Source organism: Acipenser ruthenus, chromosome 2, assembly GCF_902713425.1.
Source record: "Acipenser ruthenus chromosome 2, fAciRut3.2 maternal haplotype, whole genome shotgun sequence".
Taxonomy (NCBI): domain Eukaryota; kingdom Metazoa; phylum Chordata; class Actinopteri; order Acipenseriformes; family Acipenseridae; genus Acipenser; species Acipenser ruthenus.
In genome coordinates, this window is record NC_081190.1 from 97,111,384 (window position 1) to 97,137,701 (window position 26,318).

The 26,318-nt window shown below is 38.0% G+C and overlaps 1 protein-coding gene across 12 annotated transcripts in view; it reads right to left on the reverse strand.

Moving 5' to 3' along the window:
• Positions 1 to 26,318, reverse strand: part of LOC117409559 (C-terminal-binding protein 1-like) — a 164,254-nt gene that overhangs the window by 24,924 nt on the left and 113,012 nt on the right. For 11 of the 12 annotated variants that reach the window (XM_034015797.3, XM_034015793.3, XM_059004470.1 and 8 more), the window contains 2 exons: positions 5,201 to 5,355; positions 837 to 981 (listed from right to left, as the gene is read on the reverse strand). In XM_034015797.3, coding sequence (XP_033871688.1) covers positions 837 to 981; positions 5,201 to 5,355 — 300 coding nt within the window. Of the gene's footprint in view, positions 1 to 836; positions 982 to 5,200; positions 5,356 to 19,144; positions 19,338 to 26,318 lie in introns of those variants that run through there. The other variant, XM_034015799.3, reaches the window with a different exon arrangement.

Below are 26,318 nucleotides of genomic sequence, written 5' to 3' on the forward strand. Positions count from 1 at the left end.
AAAAGAGTTTCCGGAGGGACATTCATAGTTGCACTCCCATTTTTCTTCTTGAATGTGAACCTGATGGACACGTTAGTGTTGAAACGTGCTGTTTGTTTGTCTGTCTTACGACCATGTTTTTAAAAAAATAGACTTTTTTTTGATTAATACAAATGAGCATGAGTTAAGTATCGAATCCTTCTGAAGAAAAAAAAATGATGAGAGTGCGACTCTCAATGTCCCTCCAGAAACTCTTTTGGCAAGCCATTAAAACGGAATGTTTGGCTCAAAGACTTTAAATTTTGTATCACCGTAGAGACTCTACCTTCACTACATACAATTACCTTATACTGGTCAGCACCTCTTCAATATTAGCCTTGCAGTGCACAAAAGACTCTCTTGTTATAATATAAACAACAGGCAAAAAAATTGTTGTTACAAACATTCCAAATATGGTGCAGTTTAAATGTCTAACAGTAACTTGCGCTTTCTTCTTGTGTGTATCAATATATTGCTTGTTTATCATTCAATGCATTATTATTATTATTATTATTATTATTATTATTATTATTATTATTATTATTAATAATAATAATAATAATAATAATTGTTTTCTTCAGCCTGCTGGACTCTCAAATTATTCAGATGATAGTGACCTTCAGTGGAGTTGCAGCTGGGTGGTGACCCATATTGACCAGCAGAGCAGTGCTGGGCTCACTGCACACAACACAGGGTTAAGCTACGGTGGTATGTCACTGTCAAGAAGCCTGTGGAGCAAACTGTGTTGAAATAATAAATGTAAGATGTTTCTACTTTTTTTTTTTTTTTTTTCGTTAATTAAAGTGTGTTGAGCTTACCTAAGTCTCCAGCAGACTTGATGTCGATGTTATCAAACCCACTGCCGATTCGGACTATTATTCTAAGTGCTTTGAATTTTTCCAAGTCTTCCCGTGTTAATGTGATGGTGTGATACATTAAAGCCCCCACTGCTTCATTCAGTACCTGACAAGAAAAGAATATATTTTTTTATATATAGTTGTTCACATAACCTGTTGAAGTAACGCATTATTCCTATTAAAACTGCTTGTTGTGTATAATTTATCAGAGGATGCATCTAACAGTTTAGCCCACTACTTCAAGGATTCATGCGGTTCCACGTTGTCACACAGCTGAAATGTCACATTACCCTGCAAACAAAATTAACTAGGTGAGCGCACCTAATTATTGTATTTGTTAAGAACCCAAATCACAAGAATGCTTTTCTGCACTACAGGAGATGTTCTGGTAGAGCTGAAATTCTAGGTTGTTTACCACATTCACAACATGTGCACAGAGAATATTTTCTTTACATTAAATATAATTCATTTGTTTTCTAAAGTGCATCACCTTACAGCAGGGATAGGCAACTCTGGCCCATCCTGATCAGATCTTTGTCCGAACCATGATCTTAACTGTTTAACTGAACACATTCAATCTCAGCCAGGTCCTAAAGCAGTTATATGCTTCATTATGCCTGTTAAACCTGGTATATAGGAACCCTCCAGGACCAGAGCTGCCCAAGCTTCCTTTATAGTAAGATCAGGAATCATGCTGCTCGCTACTGTCGGAACCATTCCCAGAGACAAACATCTTTTACTGTATATAAAAAATACAAAAGAAAGAGCCTTACAATCTATGTCTGTACTTCAATCTTACAAGTCTGATTCAACATTTAAATCACCCTGAGCTTCATCTCTTGAGATTCATCCAATGCACCTGTGCTTGATATGTGGATGCACAGAGCATCAACACATTTAGATGCTTCATGAGGAATGTAGGAATAGCATTCAAACCACCTGTATTGAGTCCAATACCAAGTACAATAGTCATCCATTATTCTCATAGCAATGCACAATGTTCAGAGTAAACAAACAAAGGGTAACGCTAAAGTCAAGGACAAAATGATTATCGGGGTGCTGTATAAGCCAAAACATGTTAATTAGCAAACGTCTGGTACGAGCAAGCATGCACATGGCTGAGAATACACACACACACACCAAACTGGTTTTTAAAATACAAATATCCTCTTTTGCACAATAAGCAGCTTTTTTTTTGGATGCCTGATACAGCAGTTGTATCTTTCCTGAACAGGTGCCATCTGTGTTATATAAACTGGCACTGACCATTTCTCACCTGACTGTAGCAGACATTCAGACATTGACAGAAAGATTAATTTTAAAAAGAGATCTTCTGAACTGCTTGTATTTCATATTGACTTTGCATTTAACTCAGTCTCGGGTGATAGCCCTTACCATCTGCTTCCAAGGTACAAAAATGTAATGGAATTTCAGTGTTACACTATATTTTGAGGGGGCGGTAAATACTGTAGTTTTATATTTTCACCTGTTCTCAACATGTAAAACATTACAAAATGGCTCCACTGTAAACATGTTCTAAGTATGTATTATTATAATGCTATACAACATATTTCCCACAATAATGCAGCATTTGTAAAATAACAATAAACCACAATTACAATGAACAAAACTGTTCTGCATTTGCCAGTGACTGCTTCACCCAAGGCATTTTTCTAACGGCTATATTTACAGCAGCTGATAAATACTCCATTATTAAAACAAGTACTGTAATGCAAAAATTCACATTCAGCACTGTATTGATATAGCAATACTGTATATATATATATATATATATATATATATATATATATATATATATATATATATATATATATATATATATATATATATATATATATTGTTTTTTTTTACTAGAAAACGTCAAAGACCACGGTCAACGTATCAGTATATAATACTAAACTATTTGCAGATACTGTAGTGGCGCCAGGTTTCCAGTTACAGCAGAGAGGCATATTTGCAGGTAATTTGGCCAGATTACAATTTGTAAATTGAACATTTTATAATTTTAATCATCAACCAGTGCATTAAAAAGCAAAACAGTATCACTTTCTGCTAGAACTTTCTTGCATGCGCTTGGATTAGCAAAACCTGCTCAACAGGAATATGCACATACGAGAGAACTTCATATTTTAATAAAGCACACTGCAGAAGCAGAGATCTGTACAACAGTGACAATGTAGTTCACAAGCTACTCAGGGGTGCATTAGACTCACTGTCCTAATAGAGCACTAATAGGCACTTAACACATGATGTAGATGGCTCACATTCCACTTCTTTCAAGTGGACTGCAGTGCAATTTTTAAATGGGTAAACAAATATCTTCAGCAGGGTGAGAAGTACAATAGTATGAAGGGCATAGGAAACGAATGGGGAAATGTTTCAAGAAGTGCCTATGCAATGGGGCAGGCCAGTTACACAGATTATAAATAATTACAGAGCACATTGAAAGAGGGCCATTATATTATACAGGTTTAAAAATCATATTAAAAGGTATCAATGTACAACTAGGAAACATTACATCCAAAATCGTGGGCTGAAAAGTCCAAACTGATATTACGTAAAGGTTATAAAAATAATATACAGTACCACCTGGGGACAACTGAATGCTGAATGCTGGTATGCAGGAGAAGGCTTTCAGTAATTTGTAAAGGCTGCCCCAGAATTGTCTTTTTCTTTTTTTTTTTTTTGCTTTTTACTGCACTACAAATCACAAATCATTGCCTACTTAAAGGACTGTTAACCACGGTTTTAAAATACTGGAAAACTAGTTTATTATAGCTTTTAATTATACAGTAGTTTTACCAATTTATTATTGATTGCTATAAATTATGGATACATAGGAGTGCTACAAAATAACACTTACTAAATAATGGAGCTTTGTACATATATTAGTCAAAAATGATATATAGATATTTACATTAAACATATTTGTAGAACATACTGTAAACGATGCAAGTATACTGTAATTTTCCTATTCATTTAGATTAATTAATTTGAGAATGTAAACAAAGAAATGTAGCACACAGTAAATGATATCAGATGTAGTACAGTGAATTCAGTAATTGTATTTGCATTGCAACATATGTTTCTGTATTGAGTCAACATTACACGATTCATTAAACAAAAAAGTAATTTTGTACCTGTGATGCAGAATATCTTACTTATAATGCATTTGTGAAAACTACACTACTCATTCCTGAAAAGACTATGGGTCACATTTATCAAGGGCTTTAGGCCAAATGTGCAACTTTTAAACAAACAAATGAAGGCCGCTATGATTAAAAGAGATGATGAGATGCTCATTCAGTTTTGCAACATTTACAGTTTAACATTCCTCTTCCAAAGCTAAAAGCCATGAGAAACCTGGTCATGTATCCCTATACAGAGATGTGAAACCATTAAAATCAAGCTACGCCTAAAAAATCTTTTTTCAAAGAAACACATAAGAGAACCCATAAGAATTATTTGAACTTAGTTGTTTGTTTCCCTTTTTGTAAAATGTTTAATTGGAGTTAAATCAGACTGGAGTAAACATTTTAAAAGCATGTCTCTTTGTTTATAACCTTGTGTGGGAGGCCCCTGCCTTCATTATAATGATTTCAGTCCCTCCAGAACTGCAGAAATAGAGATGAGAGCGGATGGGGTTTATGCTGGCATCAGTTATTCCCATAAAGCATTACACTGAGATATGATACACAAGAGGCAGCAAAATAAACAATAGTAAAACAAAGTGAATCCCGCTCTGAAGGTCCAAATGGGAACAATTTATTTCTCATTGCAAGCAGGATGACTTTGCTGCCTTCATCTATCACCCTATAACAGACGCCAAACCCGACTGCAACCCCCACCCCCACATTAGTCATGTAGCGTTTGACTAGTTCTCAAAATAAATTCCAGCCTTTCATTTTGTTATTTTTGGTGGTCTCTTTTGAGTCATCATAGCATGATCTGGAGAAAAGGACATCATGTTGGATGACCTAAGATACTTAGCAAAGGATCTGAGGATAGCTGAGGAGCCAGCTATTAAATCGATACGCTTCCCTTTTCTTTTTTTTTGTTTTTACATCAACAAACACTAAACTCTTTACTGACTCCTTTTGTCAAGAGGGTGTCAGCGATCTTTTGTTTTGAGCCATAAACATGAAACTGAGACCTAAAAACTACATTTTTGTGTTTTGCAAGTACACAAAATCTAATGCATCAAAAAAAAAGGTTTCATTCAATGTGAATTCAAGTTCCAAGAGTAGGGGGGCCTAATATTTCTGTAACATCGCTATACATGTTTTTAAATAAAAGGTTAATACCTTTTCGTGGATTTCCTGCGTGGACTGTGCGTCACAGAATGCCACGGTGGCCACGTCTTTCAGAACAGGCATCTCCACCGTGCAGTCCCGGCCATCCAGCAGTGCCACCAGGGGGCGGGGGTGCATGGGCCCGTTCATGATTGGAGGTCGAATGCCTGTACGGGACAGAAGGGGGGTCACTGTTAAAGGAAGAAAACATAAACCAAGTGTGTATCTACCAGGCCCTTTTTCATATTGGTCATTTTCTGACATATTTATCTCATTTGGTAATACGACCTTCGTTCAGATTAATTTACTGCCCCTGTACTGTTGACATAAGGAGATAAACTGCAATGCAGAGAAGGGAGGTAAAAAGTTAAATTAAAGCGGATCCATGGCTTTCCTTAGCAAGGCAAGTTGTGAAGACTAACCTAACCCATTCTATTCCAGTTCTAGACTAAAAGCAGCGAGTCATTCAAGCATCAGTATTCTGTATGTTAAATAGCTGTGCTTCCGGTGATGTTTAAATGTCTTTTACCCTATAATACAGCATATTATTATTATTATTTATTTCTTAGCAGATGCCCTTATCCAGGGCGACTTACAATCGTAAGCAAATACATTTCAAGTGTTACAATACAAGTAATACAATAAGAGCAAGAAATACAATAAATTTTGTTCAAGCAAAGTACAAGTGTGACAAACCACAATTCAATAATACAGCAGATAATAGTGATAGTTACATCAGGATGTGATTAAATACAATACATATTGCAAAAAAGTTGCTTTCAGGTAACATTCTATTTTGCAGATTTTTTAAATGTATTTATATATATATTTTGCACTAGCTAGCCCAGTAAGTTTCTCCTGTGGTAAGGTGTATGGGAGTCAGAAGCCAATGCTTTAGGTATATTACAGTACAAAATAAAATAGTGTTGCCTGAAAACAGATTTGATCAGAATAGGGCTACACATATTTTTAGTCTATGTAGCTTGTTCTGGTCTTGATTTTCACCCTGTCTTGATGTGTAATGCTTTGTGTTAATATGGATGACAGAATGGGTTTAATTAAAGTGTGATTAGCTGAGGATACTGGAGGATTCCATCTGATTAATTACTGACCTACTGATTATTTTGTTTAAAGTAAGTTTATTTTGCTACTGTATAACAAGAGAAAAGGATGAAAGAATTTCTGATAATAATTCAATGCCATTTAAACAATGTGCTACAACATCTAACATTATAAAGAACTGGCAAACACAAATGTGCCTTATAGCATTAGAAATATGCTGAAGCAATATCCCCGGCTATCTAGAAGATTTGATTTTTCACAGCAGATTCTAACCAGGCTAAACCATATGGGCAATTAATCTCCCCAGAATGGCTCTTTTTATTGGGAGGTAGTGCACTGTAAAAGTATCTCTTTTAATAATGTCATCTACAGTACACTCTCGCTATAACGAACCTGGTGGGGTCCAAGTCTTTTGTTTGTTGTATCGAGGGGTTCTTTATAGCGAACGGGCACTCAAAATGAACGATTAACTGTGGAGTAAATTAATGAGATGAGATTGTTAATAAAAGTAGAATTACAAGTACCTGTTCTACTCATGGATGCAGTATTCTGCCTTTGCTTTATCCAATGTGTTAAAGAATTAAAACACAAAAAGCAAAAATCCTGAACTGAAGCTAAACATTTATTCATAATCAATCTGACATGAATCGTTTCAAAGTGCAGCAAATCTTAAAATGATCTTCGTTTCGGAGGCAGTTACACAGCGCACGCTTCTTATTAAGACAAAAGAGTTGACTTCACTGCAAGGTGGCATCCTGTGCGTACAGACCGTTGACAGTGTGTGTATATTCTAACAAAAATCCTTAACGCTATAAGAATGAGCTTTCACTTGATTCAGAGCCAAACTCGATATTTACTACACTAATAAAATGATCAAAGACAATCTGCCAATTGTTAACTAGCAATTAACAGGTCACTGTGGGCCACGACCTGCGTCGCTAAAACTAGTTAATTTTTAAAAGGAATCTCAGGTTGGAACTATTCTGTCTCTGTTTATTCGCTTCTCTCTCTGCTTCACAATAACAACAACAAACACTCCCCCTTGTCACTGGTCTTTAGTCCCAGTTAGTCCCGCCTCATCCCACCACGGCCAATCACCAGCATCTCCTGTGGTCCGTGACTGTCGCCCCATAGGCTGTCGATCAATGTGAAACACAGCCCCTCCTACTCCATGCGTTCCTGCACTTCACAGACCTTACGTACATTACAATATTATCTTTCTTTGTGTTTTTTATTTGGGGTCCAGGGGCCAGGTTCGTTACAGCTGAAGGTTCATTATAATGAAGGGTGTTATAGCGAGAGTGTACTGTATTACAATTTTCAGAATATACAGTGCACTCTTTTACACACTTTGTACAAATTTGTGTGTGTTATAAATAGAGTTGTGCTTTATTATTATTATTATTATTATTATTATTATTATTATTATTATTATTATTTATTTCTTAGCAGACTCCCTTATCCAGGTCGACTTACAATTGTCACAAGATATCACATTATTTTTACATACAATTACCCATTTATACAGTTTTTTTTTTTTTTTACCGGTGCAATCTAGGTAAAGTACCTTGCTCAGGGGTACAGCAGCAGTGTCCCCCACCTGGGATTTAACCCACAACCCTCCGGTCAAGAGTCCAGAGCCCTAACCACTACTCCACACATGTGTGCTCAGTATACTGTACTTCTGTAATAGAATTCTAGTAGTATTGAAGTGTGGCTACTAGAGTGACCTCTGAAGAACTGCTACTGGCTGTCACTGTGCTGTAAGATGCCAGCCACTATCAAACTATAATTTGTTTCAAATCAGATTAACATTTTCTTAGGGGGAATTCAATCAAAAGTATTCCCTTTAGTAAATCCAGATAAAATGAAAGTCCCGCTGGATCAAACAAAGAGAGTCTAAAAGTTGATACTTGAAGCCATGGAGCAGATAATTAATCTGTCATTTATACTGAAGAGTAGTGGATCCTTTCTGACAACTGCATCGTATCACAAAATGAGCTTCCACTGCCAACAGCAACATACTGTTATTTGTTCATCTAGCTGTACAGTATACCGCTTTGTTCTAAAATAACCCATGTAGTACTCTTTGCAGATCTACTGTACAGCATATCTATTAGGCCTAAACAATAACAGCTGGTAACACAAATTCCATTTTTGTAATGAGGTGTACAGCAAGTAGTGTATTGGGTACTGTGTAACGAGATTCTACAAAATAAATATTTTCAGTTTTATGGGGGTGGGGGGTTGTTGTTGTTACATTGAGGATTGACTACTTAGTAGTTATGAAAGATGACGTGCTAATGACTACAGTTCAATCCCTGTAGGAATTGTGTGGTGGTTTCAGGTGTGTGTTCAGGGTGGAGGCTGGGTGCGAAGTGACAACCTTGCACACTGCAAGCGAGTCTCTTAACCACAAAGAAAGAGCCGGGCTCCTTTCAATTGATGTTTAGAGAGCTTTTAACCTCATCTCATCTCACCGACAGGGGACAGAATCTCTAATGGAAGTGCATCACACAACAATTCCTGTTCCATATACGATGGATTGGGCGGAGATGTCTAAAGAGGACTAAAACTCACAACCCTAGTACCCCACTGTTTCTAAAATTAAAAAAAAAAAAAAGAAAATCGGGTGGTTTCCAGGAATTCTGACTTAGCCTACCTTTAGTCAACCTCTCATACCCTTCTCCACTGGCACATCCGACCCGCCAAGCGAGAACCAAACCGTGAAAATCCAGCCTCGCAAGACATTTGAAACACCCAAAAACACAACATTATGCCAAATTTCTCATCCTTGACTTTTATTATATTAATATAAAGAAAAAAACAATGCAGAAAATAAAACAATTCGAAACTTACAAAAATATAGTAAAACAAAATACACACAACTACGGTGTGCTGGCGCAGCTTCTTTTTTTAAGCACCCAAACAAAAAACAACTCTTTAACTTTATTAAGTCAATATAAATCAGTACAATGTGTGGAGTATAAAGAAATTCCTAAATATATTTACAAAATATAGCGATACAAGATACAGCTGCACCGTTGGTCTGTTCATTTTTGAACTCCATTTGTTTGCACATTTTTTGGCAAACTGAGTTAATTAATAACAATAATTAATAACAGCTGTCTTTCGTTGCGTGTGACGTCAGTAGCACGGCTCTGCAGTGGAAAAACAACCCCGGCTCTCCGTGAGGGCGCAGGACGGCCAGGGCGCGACTCGGTTGTACAGTGAAAAGAGGCATAATGGTGCCTCTTTTCATTTTAAACAGCAGTAAAGGGGAAGAGGTGCATTACTATATTTTCACTGCTGGCTGTATCTCCACATTAACAGATCAAGATGATTTATGTCCTTGAAAGAGCCTTCCCTCAGCTTCTTGCCTCGCTGGCAATTAACCCCAAGATCTGTGCTATTAATTAATCGACTCATTATTTACTTAATTAAGTTATTAATCAATCCATCAATTCCCTCACATGTACAAAGTAGTCTTCTCCACTATATTAAAGTGGTTTGTGCAGGATCATTGTTTGCATTTATTACTAGTTATCAAGTTGCCTGTGTTTTAGGGGTGTAATGATAATGATTGTATCTTCACAAATGCATATTTATTTGATGTTTTATTTTTTCCTCAAATTGAGGATGGGAAATTTGGGCTGCGTCTTAAATTCGAAGGAATATGGTAATTTGTTTTTGATTAATTGAATAACATTTAAAAGCTATGAAACCGCTCCTGGCTGTTGGTGTTGGAGGTTCTTTAGCAACAACAACAATAAAAACAGCAGTTAATGTTTTCACTGTGGTGCCTCCCGCTCTCCTGAAAAGCATGCTTTCATGCAGGTACAAAAAACAAGGTGCCCAGTATACAGTATTATTTAAGAAACTTCTGATATTATTACTAGTGCTGGAGAACATGTAAAAGACTGGAAAATATGATAAATTAAATTTAAAAATATGTAAAAGACTGAAAACAGCATAACATACAGATTTGAATGGGCGCTTCCCTGCTTTCTTAGCGGAAGTTGTTTAGGCATGCATGACACATACCTGAAAATAACACGACAGCAGTAAGAAATTAAGTTACTTTCACCTCTGACTATAGCATCTACTTTGACTTCAATTCTGATAAAATCTGCCAATCTGATTTAGACATTGCCGTAACTGTATATATATATATATATATATATATATATATATATATATATATATATATATATATATATATATTATACATACTCTGTTCTTAAATAGTAAATTCAGTATATTTATTATTTGTTTTGCAAAACAGAAATGTTATGTTTCCCTTTCATTGCATTTGCACTTTTATTAAGTCTGTAATACAATGATGATTGTGCTTCAGTTCGTTTGATTTCAGATAATGTATTTTTTTTTTAATTTAGTCGTTGCCAATTCTTTTTTTTATTATTTTCTCCCAATTTGGAATGGCCAATTATTTTTAGGCTCAACCCACCGCTACCACCCCTGCACTGACTCGGGAGGGTGAAGATGAACACACGCTGTCCTCCACATGCTGGCCGTCAGCCAACCGCTTTTTTTCACACTGCGGACTCACCATGCAGCCACCCAAGAGCTATACTGTCGGAGGACAACGCAGCCCTGGGCAGCTTACAGGCAAGCCCGCAGATGCCTGGCCAGACTACAGGGGTCGCTGGTGCGCGGTGAGCCAAGGACACCCTTGCCGACCTAACCCTCCCTCCCCCCGGGCGGTGCTCGGCCAATTGAGCGCCGTCCCCTGGAAGCTCCCGTCCTCGGTCGGCAAACGAATAGCCTGGACGTGAACTCGCGACATCCAGACTATAGGGCACATCCTGCACTCCACACAGAGCGCCTTAACTGGATGCGCCACTCGGGAGCCCTAGATAATGTATTTTTTTAATCTTTTCTCTTTTACACACAAACATTATATTTATGTATTTCCCCTTTGTGTAGGTTCATAATGGAATAAGAGCTGGAGACAGATTTCTAGGTTGATGCTGCACAGTGTATTGTTAATGCGTTTTCATATTTTTTCAAGAATGCAGTTTTAGAAATGTATTTCTACAGTGCCTTCAAAACTAAGAACAAGTGGGTCCCCGAGTGGCTCATCCAGTTAAAGCGCTGCCGCTGGGAGCGCAGGATGAGTCACACAGCTTAGACGGCGCCAGTTCGCGTCCAGCCTGTACAAAGAGGCTGAACTTTGCTGGGGACCCCCGAGGGGGGAGTCACATTGGCGCCAACGTTTCCGAGGTAGAGGGTTTGGGAAACCAGCAGTGATTGCTTCACCTCATCGCGCAACAGCGAACCCTACTGGCCAGACACTGAGCACATTTAGAGTGGATAAGAGGCAGGCCTGGTCTCTGTTCTCCAGAATCGGTAGCCCGTCCACCTATGCTCTGGATTGTTCGGTGTAAAAGCGATTCTGGCTTTAGGCTTGTGAGATCGGAGGACACTCACACGCCCTTAGAACCTCTGTGCTGTGTGGGGACTCCCTGCAGTGAGGAGAAGAAACATAATTGGACATTCCAAACTGGGGGAAAATAAATACAAATAATAATTGTTCACTCAAAAAAAACTTAGAACACGGTTTAAAGTAGTATTAAGAGAAAGGCTCGTTAAAAGCCAAATAATTACTTCATTACTTGTTTAAAATGCTGACATTATTTATTCCTTATAAAACTTAATGCCTACGATGGTTGCAGTTCGATTTGTGTGGGGGGGTGTTTACGCTACAACCTAACTCGCTTCCAATTTCTTATTCTATTATTATGATTGGCTGCAAAGACAACAGGGCTAACAAGTGATTGGATAATGTTTTGTTGGGTGGGTTTTTATTGTGCAGTTTCCTAGTAACTGTAATATTACTTGTGTAATAGAAAATAAAGTCTGAGTCATGGAGCCAGAATGTTCGAGTCCGAGTCCGAGTCACACAAGGTCAAGTCCGAGTCACACAAGGTCAAGTCTGAGTCACACAAGGTCAAGTCTGAGTCTTTTGCAGTCGTGACTCCAGTTCCAGTCCAAGTCCCAGACTCGGGTCCTACAAGTCTGGTATGCATACTGTACACTATGCATCATACAAGTAGCCCATCGGGACCATCACATGTATCGTGGTGCCTATCGTATCGCGATCAACACATTGTGATACGTAAAGTATTGGAACAGTGGTGTATCGTTATACCCCCTACTGTGTATTGTCCATGATTGAATCTTGTGTGCTCCCTCCCTTTTGTGTTGAGATCAGTAAGGTTGTCAGCTATGCCCTTCTTTCATTGCTCTCCCTTAAACTTGACAGTGGAATAAAGAAGGATGCAAACTGTATTAGGTTTAGGGAGGTGACTTACTGTAAAGCTCTTCCAAATCTGAATATATGTCTTGGGTGTTGAGAGATTCTGAATTAAAGGAAGAGTTTCTGTTATCTAGCTTGCCAGGAATATACATTTTGAGCTTTATAAGAGCTTTCAAAAATCTTCTTAAAAGTAATTCAAAACATCACAAAGAGTTCAGAAGGATTATAAAAAACAGCTGTTGCAGGTCATTTTTCAAATACTGACAATACTCTTCAAGTTATGGCCTGTTTATAAGTAGTGTTCATTTTGGCCCTTACTTTCATTCCTGGCATGCATTGCTATATTTCCATTTACTGTATTATGCTGGAACTGAAGCACAAGAATCCATATTAAGCATTATGGTTTGGGATTCACTTAAATGTGATTATTGTGTTGCGTTTTGAAGTAATTTGATACAGTACTTGCACAAAACATGTTGATTGACAACAACTGACAGATAAGCCACTTGATTTGGATTTCAAATATACCAGCAAAACTTTGAAGTACTCACAATGGACACTATAAAAACACTAACCACCACCACAATGACAATTTATTTATTTTAACACACTTGTATCTATGATGTTCTGACAGAAAATACTAAATATTGCTTAGGTAACACAAGCACATGTATTCATAGATATCACAAATTCTAGAATAATCCTGTAATGTGTACACTTTGTTTTTCAGGCCAACATTTACAGTACTGCCTGAATAGTTACAGTAATGTGTGGTCTAAAAATCCTCTACCTCCCATTTAAATTAAACCTCCTGTTTAATCATCTCTATAATCTTATCAGCACACTTTTTACTATAGGTTTACACAGAATAAAATTGAAAATAAATTGTTAGATTATTATCATAACCCTGGTCCCTGAAATAGGAATATTAACCATTAAAAAACCGGTGTTTCCCTTTAAGACACCCGAACCTGAAAACTTTATACCGAAGACACTCGTCAGAGGAGGGTGACAGAGTGCTGCTCCGCCCCCGTGACCTGGAAGTTAATGGTTAATATTCCTATTTCAGAACCAGGGTTATGATAATAACCTAACATTCCCTGTCAACTAGGGAATATTAACCATTACAAAATGGGTGAGTATATCCAAGCTGTTGCAAGGACATGGAGCATACAGAACACAACTGCACAGGACAAGCCAAACCGCCTTGTGCCTGAATCAATACCATCATAGCTGGCATAAAAACATTAGTCTAGACTCACCCTAATGTTCTATGAGTATAACCAACTGTCACAAGGCCATGGTACATAACACTGAGCTACAAAGCTAACCAACACCACTTTGTGCTACAAACAGTATTTCCAGTAAACTGAAAAACATTAGAATAGACTCACCTCTAACGTTCTGTCGTGAGGGTGGACTGGGAAGCCGCACCTCAGTAATCTAGCATCAAATCCAAGATTCTGCGGGCTCACGACATTCAGTCGATAGAACCTGGCAAACATATGGGCCGAAGCCAAAACTGCTGCACTACATATGTCCTGGATCGATGCACCTTGAAATAAAGCCCACAAAGTCGCCTGACCCCTGGTGGAATGGCCGGTGAGCTTCGGGCGGGGCAGACTGGCCAGTTCATAAGCAGTCTGTATTGCGCCTGTTATCCATTTGGATAGATGCTGTTTAGACAGAGCCTGTCCCTGTGACCTAGCTCCGTAACAGACAAAAAATTGTTCTGACTGCCTCCAGCTTTTAGTTCTGTCCACATAATACGCTAATGCACGCACTGGGCAAAGCGTATGGAGCTGGTGCTCCCTGTCAGATTGGAAAGGAGGGGGATGGAAAGCCTCCAGTTCCACCGACTGGTTAATGTGGAAAGCCGAGATAGTTTATCGGCAGAAAAGCCGGGTTAGTACGAAGTGTGACCTTCGTTCTGGCCTCTGAAAAACAGACAGGCTTTCGATATACAGAATGCCTGCATTTTACTTACCCGGTTAGCGGAGGTGAGTGGAGAGTGGAGGGAGTAACCAGTTTGCACTGCATTGAGCACCCAGGGGTCTGTGGTGCACTGTTCCCAGTAGTCCAAATGGCTTCTGGAGAAGGAGACCTGGGCTTGTGGCAGCAATGTCCTAGGGCTGCTGCTTCGCTTGAGGCACAGTCTGCACCTGTTGCCTAGGCACAGGGTGCTTGAAAGGACGCTTGCCTCCAAGGAACACGGTTGTGGGCTGCCTCCTGGCGGTACCACCTGAGATGGGAGCACTGAGCTGCAGGCTTACGTGGTTGAGGGGTCTCTTAGGGAGAAGACGCACCAATTCCTTGGTGGACTCTCTTGTGCGGTGAGATTGCTGTAGCATCTCGTCTACCACCGGGCCAAATGTGTGGCCTGGAGCGACCGGAGCGTCCAGCAGTGCAGTCTTATCTCCGTCAAGCATGCGTGCTTGGGAGAGCCAGAGCTGCCTGCGCGCAGTCACCAATGCTGCCAGTTTCCTGCCTATCGCTTGTCCGCTAAACTTGGACAGCCGTAGCAGGTTCCTGGAAATTAGGAGCAGCTTGTCCAGTTCCTAAATATATTTACAAAATACAGCGATACAAGTTATAGCTGTACCGTTGGTCAGTAGCACGGCTCGGCTCTGCTGTGGAAAAACAATCCGGGGTCCCCTCAACCGCACTGCAAGGGCTCGGTATGGTCCTGATGCAGCTCGGTTGTACAAAACAGCCAGGCCTATGCAGAACTGAATCCTTTGCCCGTTCCTGTGACATCATCAGTTTCCACAGTGTGGCCTTACTGACAGCCTATGACTTGATCTGCATCTTACACTTCTCAGAGCTCTGCGCTGTAGCTGCAAACAGGTTATTTTTATAATGTAGGAGGCAATTAATTTTACTGCTGCGAAAGCAGGTCAAAAGAGAATAAATTAATTTTGGCAGCATTATCTGATCATTAGTTTTCACACATTAAAACGCAAAGCTTTATGTCAAATACTACAGCTAAATATATATATACAGAGCATCAAAAGAAACTTATCACTATTATAACACATTTATTTTCGAAAAAAAATAAGGTACATCAATGATGGACATTGACTAAATGTGTTTGGTTTCTTTTTAATCACTCGATCATTCATCCTTGACCATGACACGCTTTAGTGACTATGACTGAAGCATATGCACTTAAATCACCTAATTAGTGAGACAGTTGATTGGACACTGGATATAGAGTGATTTCAGCTGTTGAACTGCAAGCTTGAATAAAAGCAATAAAGAAAATCACAGAATAAAAACAATATGCCACGTCTGTCAAGAGAGCAGCGCCTTTGTGCAGGAGGCTGGTCTTGGGTGCTCACAGCCAGCAATTTCAAACCTGGCGAGACGGTATAAGCGGACACACTCTGTCAATGGCCATGAACTGGGAGACCAAGAGTCACAACACCTGCCCAAGATTATGCAGCATCTTCGTGATGTCAATTGTTAAATCAGCACAATAAAAAGGCAGTGCACCTGCTCTAAACCAGAGTTTGTCATTTTTCGATCACATCTAGTGAATTTTATCCAAATATATGTGATAAGTTTCTTTTGATGCTCAGTATAGTAGTGACAGTATACGTAGGTTTTAAATTAAAAATATACAGAAGAGATATTCTGCAAACTTATGTTATACAGTATGTACATCGACTGCATACCCTACAGCTGCATGCCAAGTGATCAAACCAAAACCAAAAAACAAAACATTTTAATAGCTTATAAGTTTAAAAAAAAAAAAGCTTTACTGTACACAATAGAGCAATACAAGTCGTACCTGCTTTTTAAATAAAGCAGTCAGAAGTTTCCAGCTCGGGTCCCTCCAGGTCTCACACAACAAATCATGCAGTATTATTCAACGGGTCGCTACAGAAATGCTGATCCTCTCTATGAGACATACACACAAAGTCCAAGAAAAAGGTGACTTATTTTTTCACCACTTTCCCTTAATAAATTGTGCCCCTGCATTTTAGTTAAATATCCCAGTTTCCGGGGCATGCAATATGAAAATAAATATAGTTTATGAGTAAAGGGAAAATATGAAACTGAGGCTGAGTATACTATAGTATGATTTTCTGACTAGAAGATTAAATAAATCACATGCTAGAATTACTGTAGAATAGGTTATAGTGTGAAGCCTTCCTTACTGAGTAACAGCTGCAGTTTAAGTGTTAAAAATAAAACAGATTTTGTAAATGTGTAACCATAAGAACTAAGCTACAGTATAAAGAAAACCTCACCATCCACTACTATTATTGTTCGAAATGTAACTGTGTTTGTACATGTTCCACTATATGTATCAACAAATAAAACATATAAATAAAAGGTATAAGTGGGAGACTGTTGAAAACCATGACTCAGTGTGTGATATTAAAAATGGTATAATGTTGTCTGGCATGGAACACAGGATTATTGGAAGTGTTGTAAGCTTTACGTCAGGTCCCCAAAGTAAAAAAAAAAGAGACAAAAAATTAAAAAATCCTGTCGATGATTGTACCTCTGCCACATGGTTTATTTATAATGTAACCAACTGTATTCAAGTATTCACCTTTCTCTCTCTTTCAAATATAGTGCCTTAAAACAGCATTGAGTAATTATTGCATCAGATTCAACAAATCTAAGATAATTCATTTGAGCTGCAGAATATTGTTGATGTTCACGGACTAAATCCCCTAAAACGTTAGCTGTAGTATTATCAAAAAACATACATAATCTCAGCTCTGTAATTCTGCATTGCAGAACATCTGAATCATTATTTTGACATCAGAATGACAAATGCTGCATACAATTGATATATTTATTTATTTTTCTATATGTACAAAGACTGTTATCTTATAAACCCATGTTCAAATGATCAGTTTAATGGGACAGTGATCACTATTTATTACAGTACATGTTTGAGGCCAAGACTCTGAGAAGTCAAACGTTCACAACTAAAGCAAGAGAAATACTGTCATGAATGTTCTGCATGCTTCAACTTTTAATTGCTTAGCCTACAGTATGTAGTGTTGTTTTTGCTACCTAAACATGTACAGTATTTGTTTATCCTCTCTGAGGCAGGTTTTAAAAAGTCCGATTTTTTTTTTATAATCTGCCAAATGAAGCATTATACTTGCTGCTGCCTGAAGTTCAATAAAGAAAGCTCCCGGTTCAGCTATCCATGCAGTACACTTACAACGCTAATAAATACCACACTGCCTTTGTTTGGATACTCGAGACCTTTAAATTTGTGTTCAGGCATCGACTCTAAATGGCAGCTGGATCGCTAGATAAATGCTAAGGCTCTAACAGGTCAAATGTTTAAATGGGAAATGGAAATAATCCTAAATGGTGTGGTATTTCACTTTTTTGTATTCGTTTTCCAATTTCTTCAGGAACTCGAATAATTTTAAAAAAGAACAGTATCTTGATGCACTACAAACTATGGTAAAGTATGGTAACTGAAAATGATAAATAAACACTAATGTAAAATAAAAAATAAAAAATACAATAGTAACATTAAAAGATAACTAAATACCAAGTCAAGTCTACTTTTTTTATATAATGAAAATGTGTATGATAGTTTAAATGGTAAATTACCATTCATGTTTACACAATAGTTTTAAACATTTAATCTATAAAACAAACAAAAAAGTAGATTTACAGCTTTAGTAAATGTCTTAGTTTTCAAATATACAAAATCTTAAAAACAAATCTGACGTTTATTATTTTGAAAGTGGACAGCAATATTTCATGATGTACTATAAAACCACAGCTTCTGCATTCCAGTAATTTTATGCTGTTTTTATTTCATGAAGAGATTGTCTAAGTAATAAGGAAAAAGCATACACTACTTTCCTAGATTCTAGAACCACAGAACAGAAAATAGAAAGTAAATCCTCTACACAAGGGACCCATTTATACAAAATGAAAGAGAAAAAAGCACTCATGAATTTTTCCATAGAACTCCCTTTCACATAGGGGGAGGGGGGTACGTATGTGTGTGAATAGGGAAGTGCATTAGCCCTAAATTAGTCAATTGGACTTTCATAATCTTTGAACAGCACCCAATCAAAAAAAAAGAACATAATTAAAGGGAGGCAAGCTCTGTGCATTAAAAGTGTGTTAAAACAACTACATTAAGAGTGTACAATCAACAAAGCAACACAAAAGAAACCATAAAAAACACATTAATGCAGCAGATGGACTTGCTGTTAGTATAGTAGCAGAAGTATGTAAAAAAGGCTTGTTTTCTTACAGTGTACAGGACATCTGCATAGCCCTATTGTGAATAATTATACATTGGAAGGAGAGGCAGAGAAAGAAGAAAGCCTAAGCATAAAGTGAGTGTGTGTGTATAAGAGAGACAGACAGAGAGACAGACAGAGAGAGAGAGAGAGAGAGAGAGAGAGAGAGAGAGAGAGAGAGAGAGAGAGAGAGAGAGAGAGAGAGAGAGAGAGAGAGAGAGAGAGAGAGAGAGAGAGAGAGAGAGAGAGAGAGAGAGAAAGCTGGGGGGGGGGGGGGGGGGGGGAGAGCAAGAACATTTTGTACAAAAAACTGTGCATACAGTACGCCAAGATCCCACAGCCCCATGCAGAATTAAAAGTGAAAATGTTTACCTAAAGGCAAGTCTTTGTTCAGCAAATTAGAGCTCCCCATCTAGCTGCTCGGCTATATTACACTTCAGCATGACATAAAAATAAATAAATAAAAAAGATCCTTGGCATATGGCGGCCACTTCAATTTTTTCTTTTTTTTTAAACCCCAAAGTAACACATACGCGCTCACAGCGAGCTACCCACTCTGTACCCACACCCTCCCCACTCAGAAACCAAGTGCTGCTGTGTGTGTGTGTGTGTGTGTGTGTGTGTGTGTGTGTGTGTGTGTGTGTGTGAGAGAGAGAGAGAGAGAGAGAGAGAGAGAGAGAGAAAGAGAGAGAGCTTAGTCAGCTCAAAATTGATCTTTTGTTTTCTGGCGGAAGGCTCTGAAAAAAAAAGATCAGTAAGAAGGGAAGAATGTGCACAATGAAAATAGCCTGATTGGAAAAAGAAAAAAAAATACGCAGACAGATGGCAGTGAGCCATAATTAATAAATAAATAAATTGAATTAATGAAAACATGGCAATTGCATAATGTGGTTTAAAAAAAAGTCACTGTGAATGTCTAACTGTATAACTTTAACGACTGAATACGGCACACAGTATTATGAAGCATTGAATGTATCAATAATGTTCCTGTGCCTACTTTCGACTAAGGCTGGTGCACTCCTATTCAAAGCATGTTTTCACTCAATAAGCCAGGTCAGGAGACAGGGAAAGGGAGCCGTACGATAATCATTTTAAAAATAATTTATCTAAGCACACAAAGAAGTACTAAACACTCAGTCTTGTCAGATCTCTTTCAGTTCACCTCCATGCCCTACTGACACCTAAAATAATAGTAGAGGTCTGCTGACAATTTGGGAAATTCTGAGCCACAGTAACCAGACAGAGATTCATGGGAATATAAAACTGAGGATCGCAGCACGTTGAGGTCAGACAGTTCACAATGCCAACACAGAAAAGCAGGTCTAAAGCAGGGGTTCTGAACCTTTTTTGCTTCTGAAACTTGTTGCTGGTGCTGAGCTACACTTCTATCAAGAGGTGGAGGTATCTTCGCCAAGTCCACACGCATGTTGTGGTCAATGTTCATCCTGGCTCAGTACTTTGTTTTCATTAATGTCATGGCTGAAAATCTGGTTTCTCATAAGTAGGTTGTACTGAATGGGACCAACACTTTCAGTGCTGCAGAAGAAGCAGTGCTGAATTCATCAGAGCACTCACACCAAAATGTCTCCAGCAGCATTTCACTGAACTTGGTTCTGAGGGAGCTGTCTGATGAAATGTCAATGAGCTCTTCTAACAGCTTTGATGGGACAGAGGGTGGCAGTTTAGCTTCAATATTCTCACTAATGGGGTTTGTAGCCCAAAGGTGCAGGGTTAATAACGGCTTTATGTTTTTTTACTCATAACACCACTTCCTCGCTGTATCATCATTCTGTGGGTTTTGTTATTTTGATGCTGATCGTCAAATTAAAAATGTATCCATATCTGGTATTTACTGTGCATTTCCAACGATTTTTTCTCTGCTTTGTCGTGCTCCCGCTGAAATTACACCATATGTAACTGTGAACATATTACGTAACCTGAGAACGCATTAATTTCTGTGCATGCTTATGACATGCTGACGCTAATAGGTTTCAACGTGTCATAAGCATGCAGGGAAAATGAACACATTCTCTGGTTTATTTTTGGAGGACCCCTTGAAACCTTAAGGCCACCTAGGGGGCCGCGGACCTCCGGTTGAAAATCCCTGGTCTAAAGCACATCTGAAACTGCTACACAGCAATTTACTGACTCAATGAAGGACATGCGTGCCCCAGATGTTACACTCTCTTCCTTTGATGCTGTTTACTAAAAACAAGATGCAGAATAAGAGTAACTAGCCTGCCACCACATACGCAGTACACATTAAAAAGAAATAACAACCAGTTAAACATGCATGAATTCACTGTATGTACTGTGCTGTATACATGTACTTATTGGAAAGCCCCGCAGAGATGACTCACAGTCTTATCCTGTAGATAACCGAAATAGAGCATTTTCTATTTGATATGTTATTTACACAGTATATTGTTCTATCGTACCCTAGTTTGCCACCCTTTTACAGTTGTGTGAAACCGAAAGGGTTTAAGAATTAGTCATAAATATGGTTGTTTTGCACTTTTAAAAATCGCACTTAATATGAACACACACAATATTTAAATACCGTGCAGGGGACAGAACAGACAGATAGAGGAACTCTGCTTTTTAAACAAAAGAAAAATGGGGCCCTTTGTATCTCAATCATGCAACTGCCAGAAATGCAATATATTGCACTTCAGAGGAAGACTTATAAATAATCCCAGGGATTAAAGGAATTAACTATGAAGAAAACCATGAATGTATTTATTCTACAACAAAGAAGAATATGGGAGGACTTGATTGAACCTTAAAAAGGAGATGACAAAGCTAACCTTAACCCTAACCCTATTTAATAGTTTTTGCTCAGCCCAGAAACCAGGAACGGAGCACACAGCTGGAAAGTGGAGATAAACTACGGAGAGTGGGAAGGAGACACTTCTTCACACAGAGAGTGGAGAGGATATGAAAGAGGATACCTAGTCATGTTGTTCATGCTGAATGACTGGGATCCTTCAAGACCCAACTTTATCTACTAGGAAACGGAAGACCATAGATTGGCCAAATGCCCTCCTCTCATTTGTAAACATTCTTATGGCAATCTCTTTTATACATTATTTATTTCTTAGCAGACGCCCTTATACAGTCAGCACTCACATAGCCGACCCTATAAAATTTTGACTTCAGTGATAGTTAAACGCATGTGACGCATATCTGATTACTTCATTTTGGCCCGTTCCAACCCTTGTCCGTTTTTCAGGGAACACAAAAAACACATATCTGAAAGGACTGTGTTTTAAAATAAGCAGGCTTCGATTTAGATGTACTGTATTGGTTTTGTTGGTACAGTACTATATTTTCAACAGTATAGTATTTTCAAGTAGTATTTTAATTCACAATGATACGATTCTGAAAATATCACTTGCCAAAACTAGAGACAACACGTTAACTGTAATACAGTACATACTTTTAAATCCGGTACGTATTGTGGTATGTAAAATTTCCATTAACGACATTAAAATAAAATCTAAATGTTATCCATGCACAGAACTGCATAAAACGTAAAAGGCAATGCAATTAAGCAAAACTAAAAGATTAAACAAAAAAAAAAAAAAATGGTTTCCAGAATTAAAACAGTATCCAAAGTCAGTATTCAGAATTGCACAATACAGTGCTCGATAAGGCCCTAATGTCACAGTTCACTTGCAAATGAAAATGCACAAAAGCAACAAAAGATCAAAGATATATAAAAAAAAAAAAAACACAACACAGGCTGTGACGGATATTCAGATAAATTGTAACATGGAAGTGATGGGCTTTGGTACGTGCATTAATTTGTTTATATGTGAAAAAATGCTGTAAAGTAAGAATGCTTTCAAAAATAGACATGTTAATAGATTATATTTATCAATTAACTAAATGCAAAGTGAGTGAACAGAAGAAAAATCTAAATCAAATCCATATTTGGTGTGACCACCCATTGCCTTCAAAACAGCATCAATTCTTCTAGGTACACTTGCACAAAGTCAGGGATTTTGTAGGCATATAGTCAGGTGTATGATTAAACAATTATACCAAACAGGTGCTAATGATCATCAATTCAATATGTAGGTTGAAACACAATCATTAACTGAAACAGAAACAGCTGTGTAGGAGGAATAAAACTGGGTGAGGAACAGCCAAACTCAGCGAACAAGGTGAGGTTGCTGAAGACAGTTTACTGTCAAAAGTCATACACCATGGCAAGACTGAGCACAGCAACAAGACACAAGGTAGTTATACTGCATCAGCAAGGTCTCTCCCAGGCAGAAATTTCAAGGCAGACAGGGGTTTCCAGATGTGCTGTCCAAGCTCTTTTGAAGAAGCACAAAGAAACGGGCAACGTTAAGGACCGTAGACGCAGTGGTCGGCCAAGGAAACTTACTGCAGCAGATGAAAGACACATCATGCTTACTTCCCTTCACAATCGGAAGATGTCCAGCAGTGCCATCAGCTCAGAATTGGCAGAAAACAGTGGGACCCTGGTACACTCATCTACTGTCCGGAGAAGTCTGGTCAGAAGTGGCCTTCATGGAAGACTTGCGGCCAAAAAGCCATACCTCCGACGTGGAAACAAGGCCAAGCAACTCAACTATGCACGAAAACACAGGAACTGGGGTGCAGAAAAATGGCAGCAGGTGCTCTGGACTGATGAGTCAAAATTTGAAATATTTGGCTGTAGCAGAAGGCAGGTTGTTCGCCGAAGGGCTGGAGAGCAGTACACGAATGAGTGTCTGCAGGCAACAGTGAAGCATGGTGGAGGTTCCTTGCAAGTTTGGGGCTGCATTTCTGCAAATGGAGTTGGGGATTTGGTCAAAATTAATGGTCTCCTCAATGCTGAGAAGTACAGGCAGATACTTATCCATCATGCAATACCATCAGGGAGGCATCTGATTGGCCCCAGATTTATTCTGCAGTATGACAACGACCCCAAACATACAGTGAAAGTCATTAAGAACTATCTTCAGCGTAAAGAAGAACAAGGAGTCCTGGAAGTGATGGTATGGCCCCCACAGAGCCCTGATCTCAACATCATCGAGTGTGTCTGGGATTACATGAAGAGAGAGAAGCAACTGAGGCTGCCTAAATCCACAGAAGAACTGTGGTTAGTTCTCCAAGATGTTTGGGCCAACCTACCTGCCGAGTTCCTTCAAAAACTATGTGCAAGTGTACCTAGAAGAATTGATGCTGTTTTGAAGGCAAAGGGTGGTCACACCAAATATTGATTTGATGTAGATTTTTCTTCTGTTCACTCACTTTGCATTTTGTTAATTGATAAATATAAACTATTAACATCAACTATTTTTTCACACCTGCCTAAAACTTTTGCACAGTACTGTATATATATATATATATATTAGGGCTGTCAATTAATCGTAGTTAACTTCTGTGATTATCTCGTTAATTCTTTGAGAGATTAATTATTTTAATGCGCGTTAATCGCATTGCTGTGTCTTTAGCCATTCGGCACACCGTACTTCCATCCCGGCCGCGGCAACATTGGATTGAGTGTCTAAGTGCGGTTATTGTTTAAATAGAAGGTTAGTCACGGAACCTAGCAATTGTTAGTTTGCAGTTTTTGGATATGATGACAGGTTTTTTAACAGTTAATTTCCTAGAAGAGCATCAGTAATAAAAACAAATTAAAATTAAATGTAACTGTAACAATTTAATATGTGATTAAAACTGAGATTAACTAAGATTAATTTTTTTAAATCGTGAGATTAATTGCGATTCTTTTTTTTAATCGCTTGACGGGATTGATTTTATTCTTAAATACAAGGACGGTAAAACATGACTGACGTTTATCTGGATAACGGATATCCGAGTGCTGACTGTAGTTCATAATAAACACCATTACAGCATTTGACCACCAGGTGGCTCAAAGTGCAAAGTACACAGGATTCTCCAATATAGAGTAAAAAACAACTCCTCAAAAGATAGAACATTTATAATTTTCAAAAAAGCTTATTTTCTTTTTATATACTACATACACAAAACAAAAAATAATAACACAAATAGTAGGTGTGCACAACAAATGTCATTCTAGACCAGCTAACATCTTCGTTTCACCCCCTATATTACTCAATTAAACCACTGTCTGGGTCTTAATCAGATAATGATTTAAATAGACAACCTATAAAATCAGAGTTTTACACCCTGACAAACTATGAGTCGTTAAACTAAACAAAAAACGAACACAAAAAAACACAAACAAAAACACACACACATAAGTGAGTAAAATTCAATTTTGTTTGAATCGCAACCTCTTCATCGTTTATTATTATTTTAAACTTTAAACTTGCTTTGATGTATGGTTAAGCTGTGTCAAATGGATACTTGCAAGTTTAGAATAGTGCATTGAATTGCAGAACAAGCAACGATGTTAATTATTTTGTCTGTGCTCTGTAAATCAATACTGCAGTGCTATTGTTGAGCCTCAGTGCTGGCATGTCTTTGTTGTCCCCACACAGGGTGCTTACAGAAACAATGTGTTAGGTGCTGAAAAACACAATATGCTACTTGGACTTCACTGCCCAACGCAATCTGTCAACCTGCCCTATTCTGCACACTCAGCTTTATCCGGCAGGAACCTGTCAGGTTCACGTACAGTACAAAAACAGGCTGTGAGATTCCAGTAAGAACCTTAAATACTGGCAAGAGCCTCGTGTTTAAGTTATACAGCATATGCAAATAAATACAAAACTACAGAGTTAGTGCAACTGTCATACTTTCCCTATATTGTACTAACACTTTTACTACAGTAGGTAACAACAGCAGTTTCATCTGTTTGTTTTTACTTTTAACAAATCTTAACCCAAAGTGACATTGTCTTAATGTTGATAAAATTATTACTGAAGCTATCACCTTCTATTTAAAAACAGCCAATTCAAAGAGCTTTGTACAGTTCACCAACAAGATCATCTTGAACATGAACAGATCCTCAATTCATGCATTATTATTATTATTATTTATTTCTTAGCAGACGCCCTTATCCAGGGCGACTTACAATTGTTACAAGATATCACATTATACATTATTTCACATTATACAGATATCACATTATTTTACATACAATCACCCATTTATACAGTTGGGTTTTTACTGGAGCAATCTAGGTAAAGTACCTTGCTCAAGGGTACAACAGCAGTGTCCCCCACTGGGGACTGAACCCACAACCCTCCGGTCAAGAGTCCAGAGCCCTAACCACTACTCCACACTGCTGCATGAATGAAAAGGTCACGACAATTACAATTTGAGCAAGAGATTCATTTCTTAGGCTCTTAATTAAAAACATTTGGCTTGGCGTGACTATATATTCAAAATGATTACACTTATTATTAATAATAATAATAATAATAATAATAATAATAATAATAATAATAATAATAATAATAATAATTAATAACACTATGTAACACAATTTGTGTTCCTGGGTAGTAGGTGTTATTTCCTAATTGCTTATGCCTCAAAAGTATAGAAAATGGCTATTATTCCCCACAAACTTTGCTTTTGTGACCAGGACAGTGATATT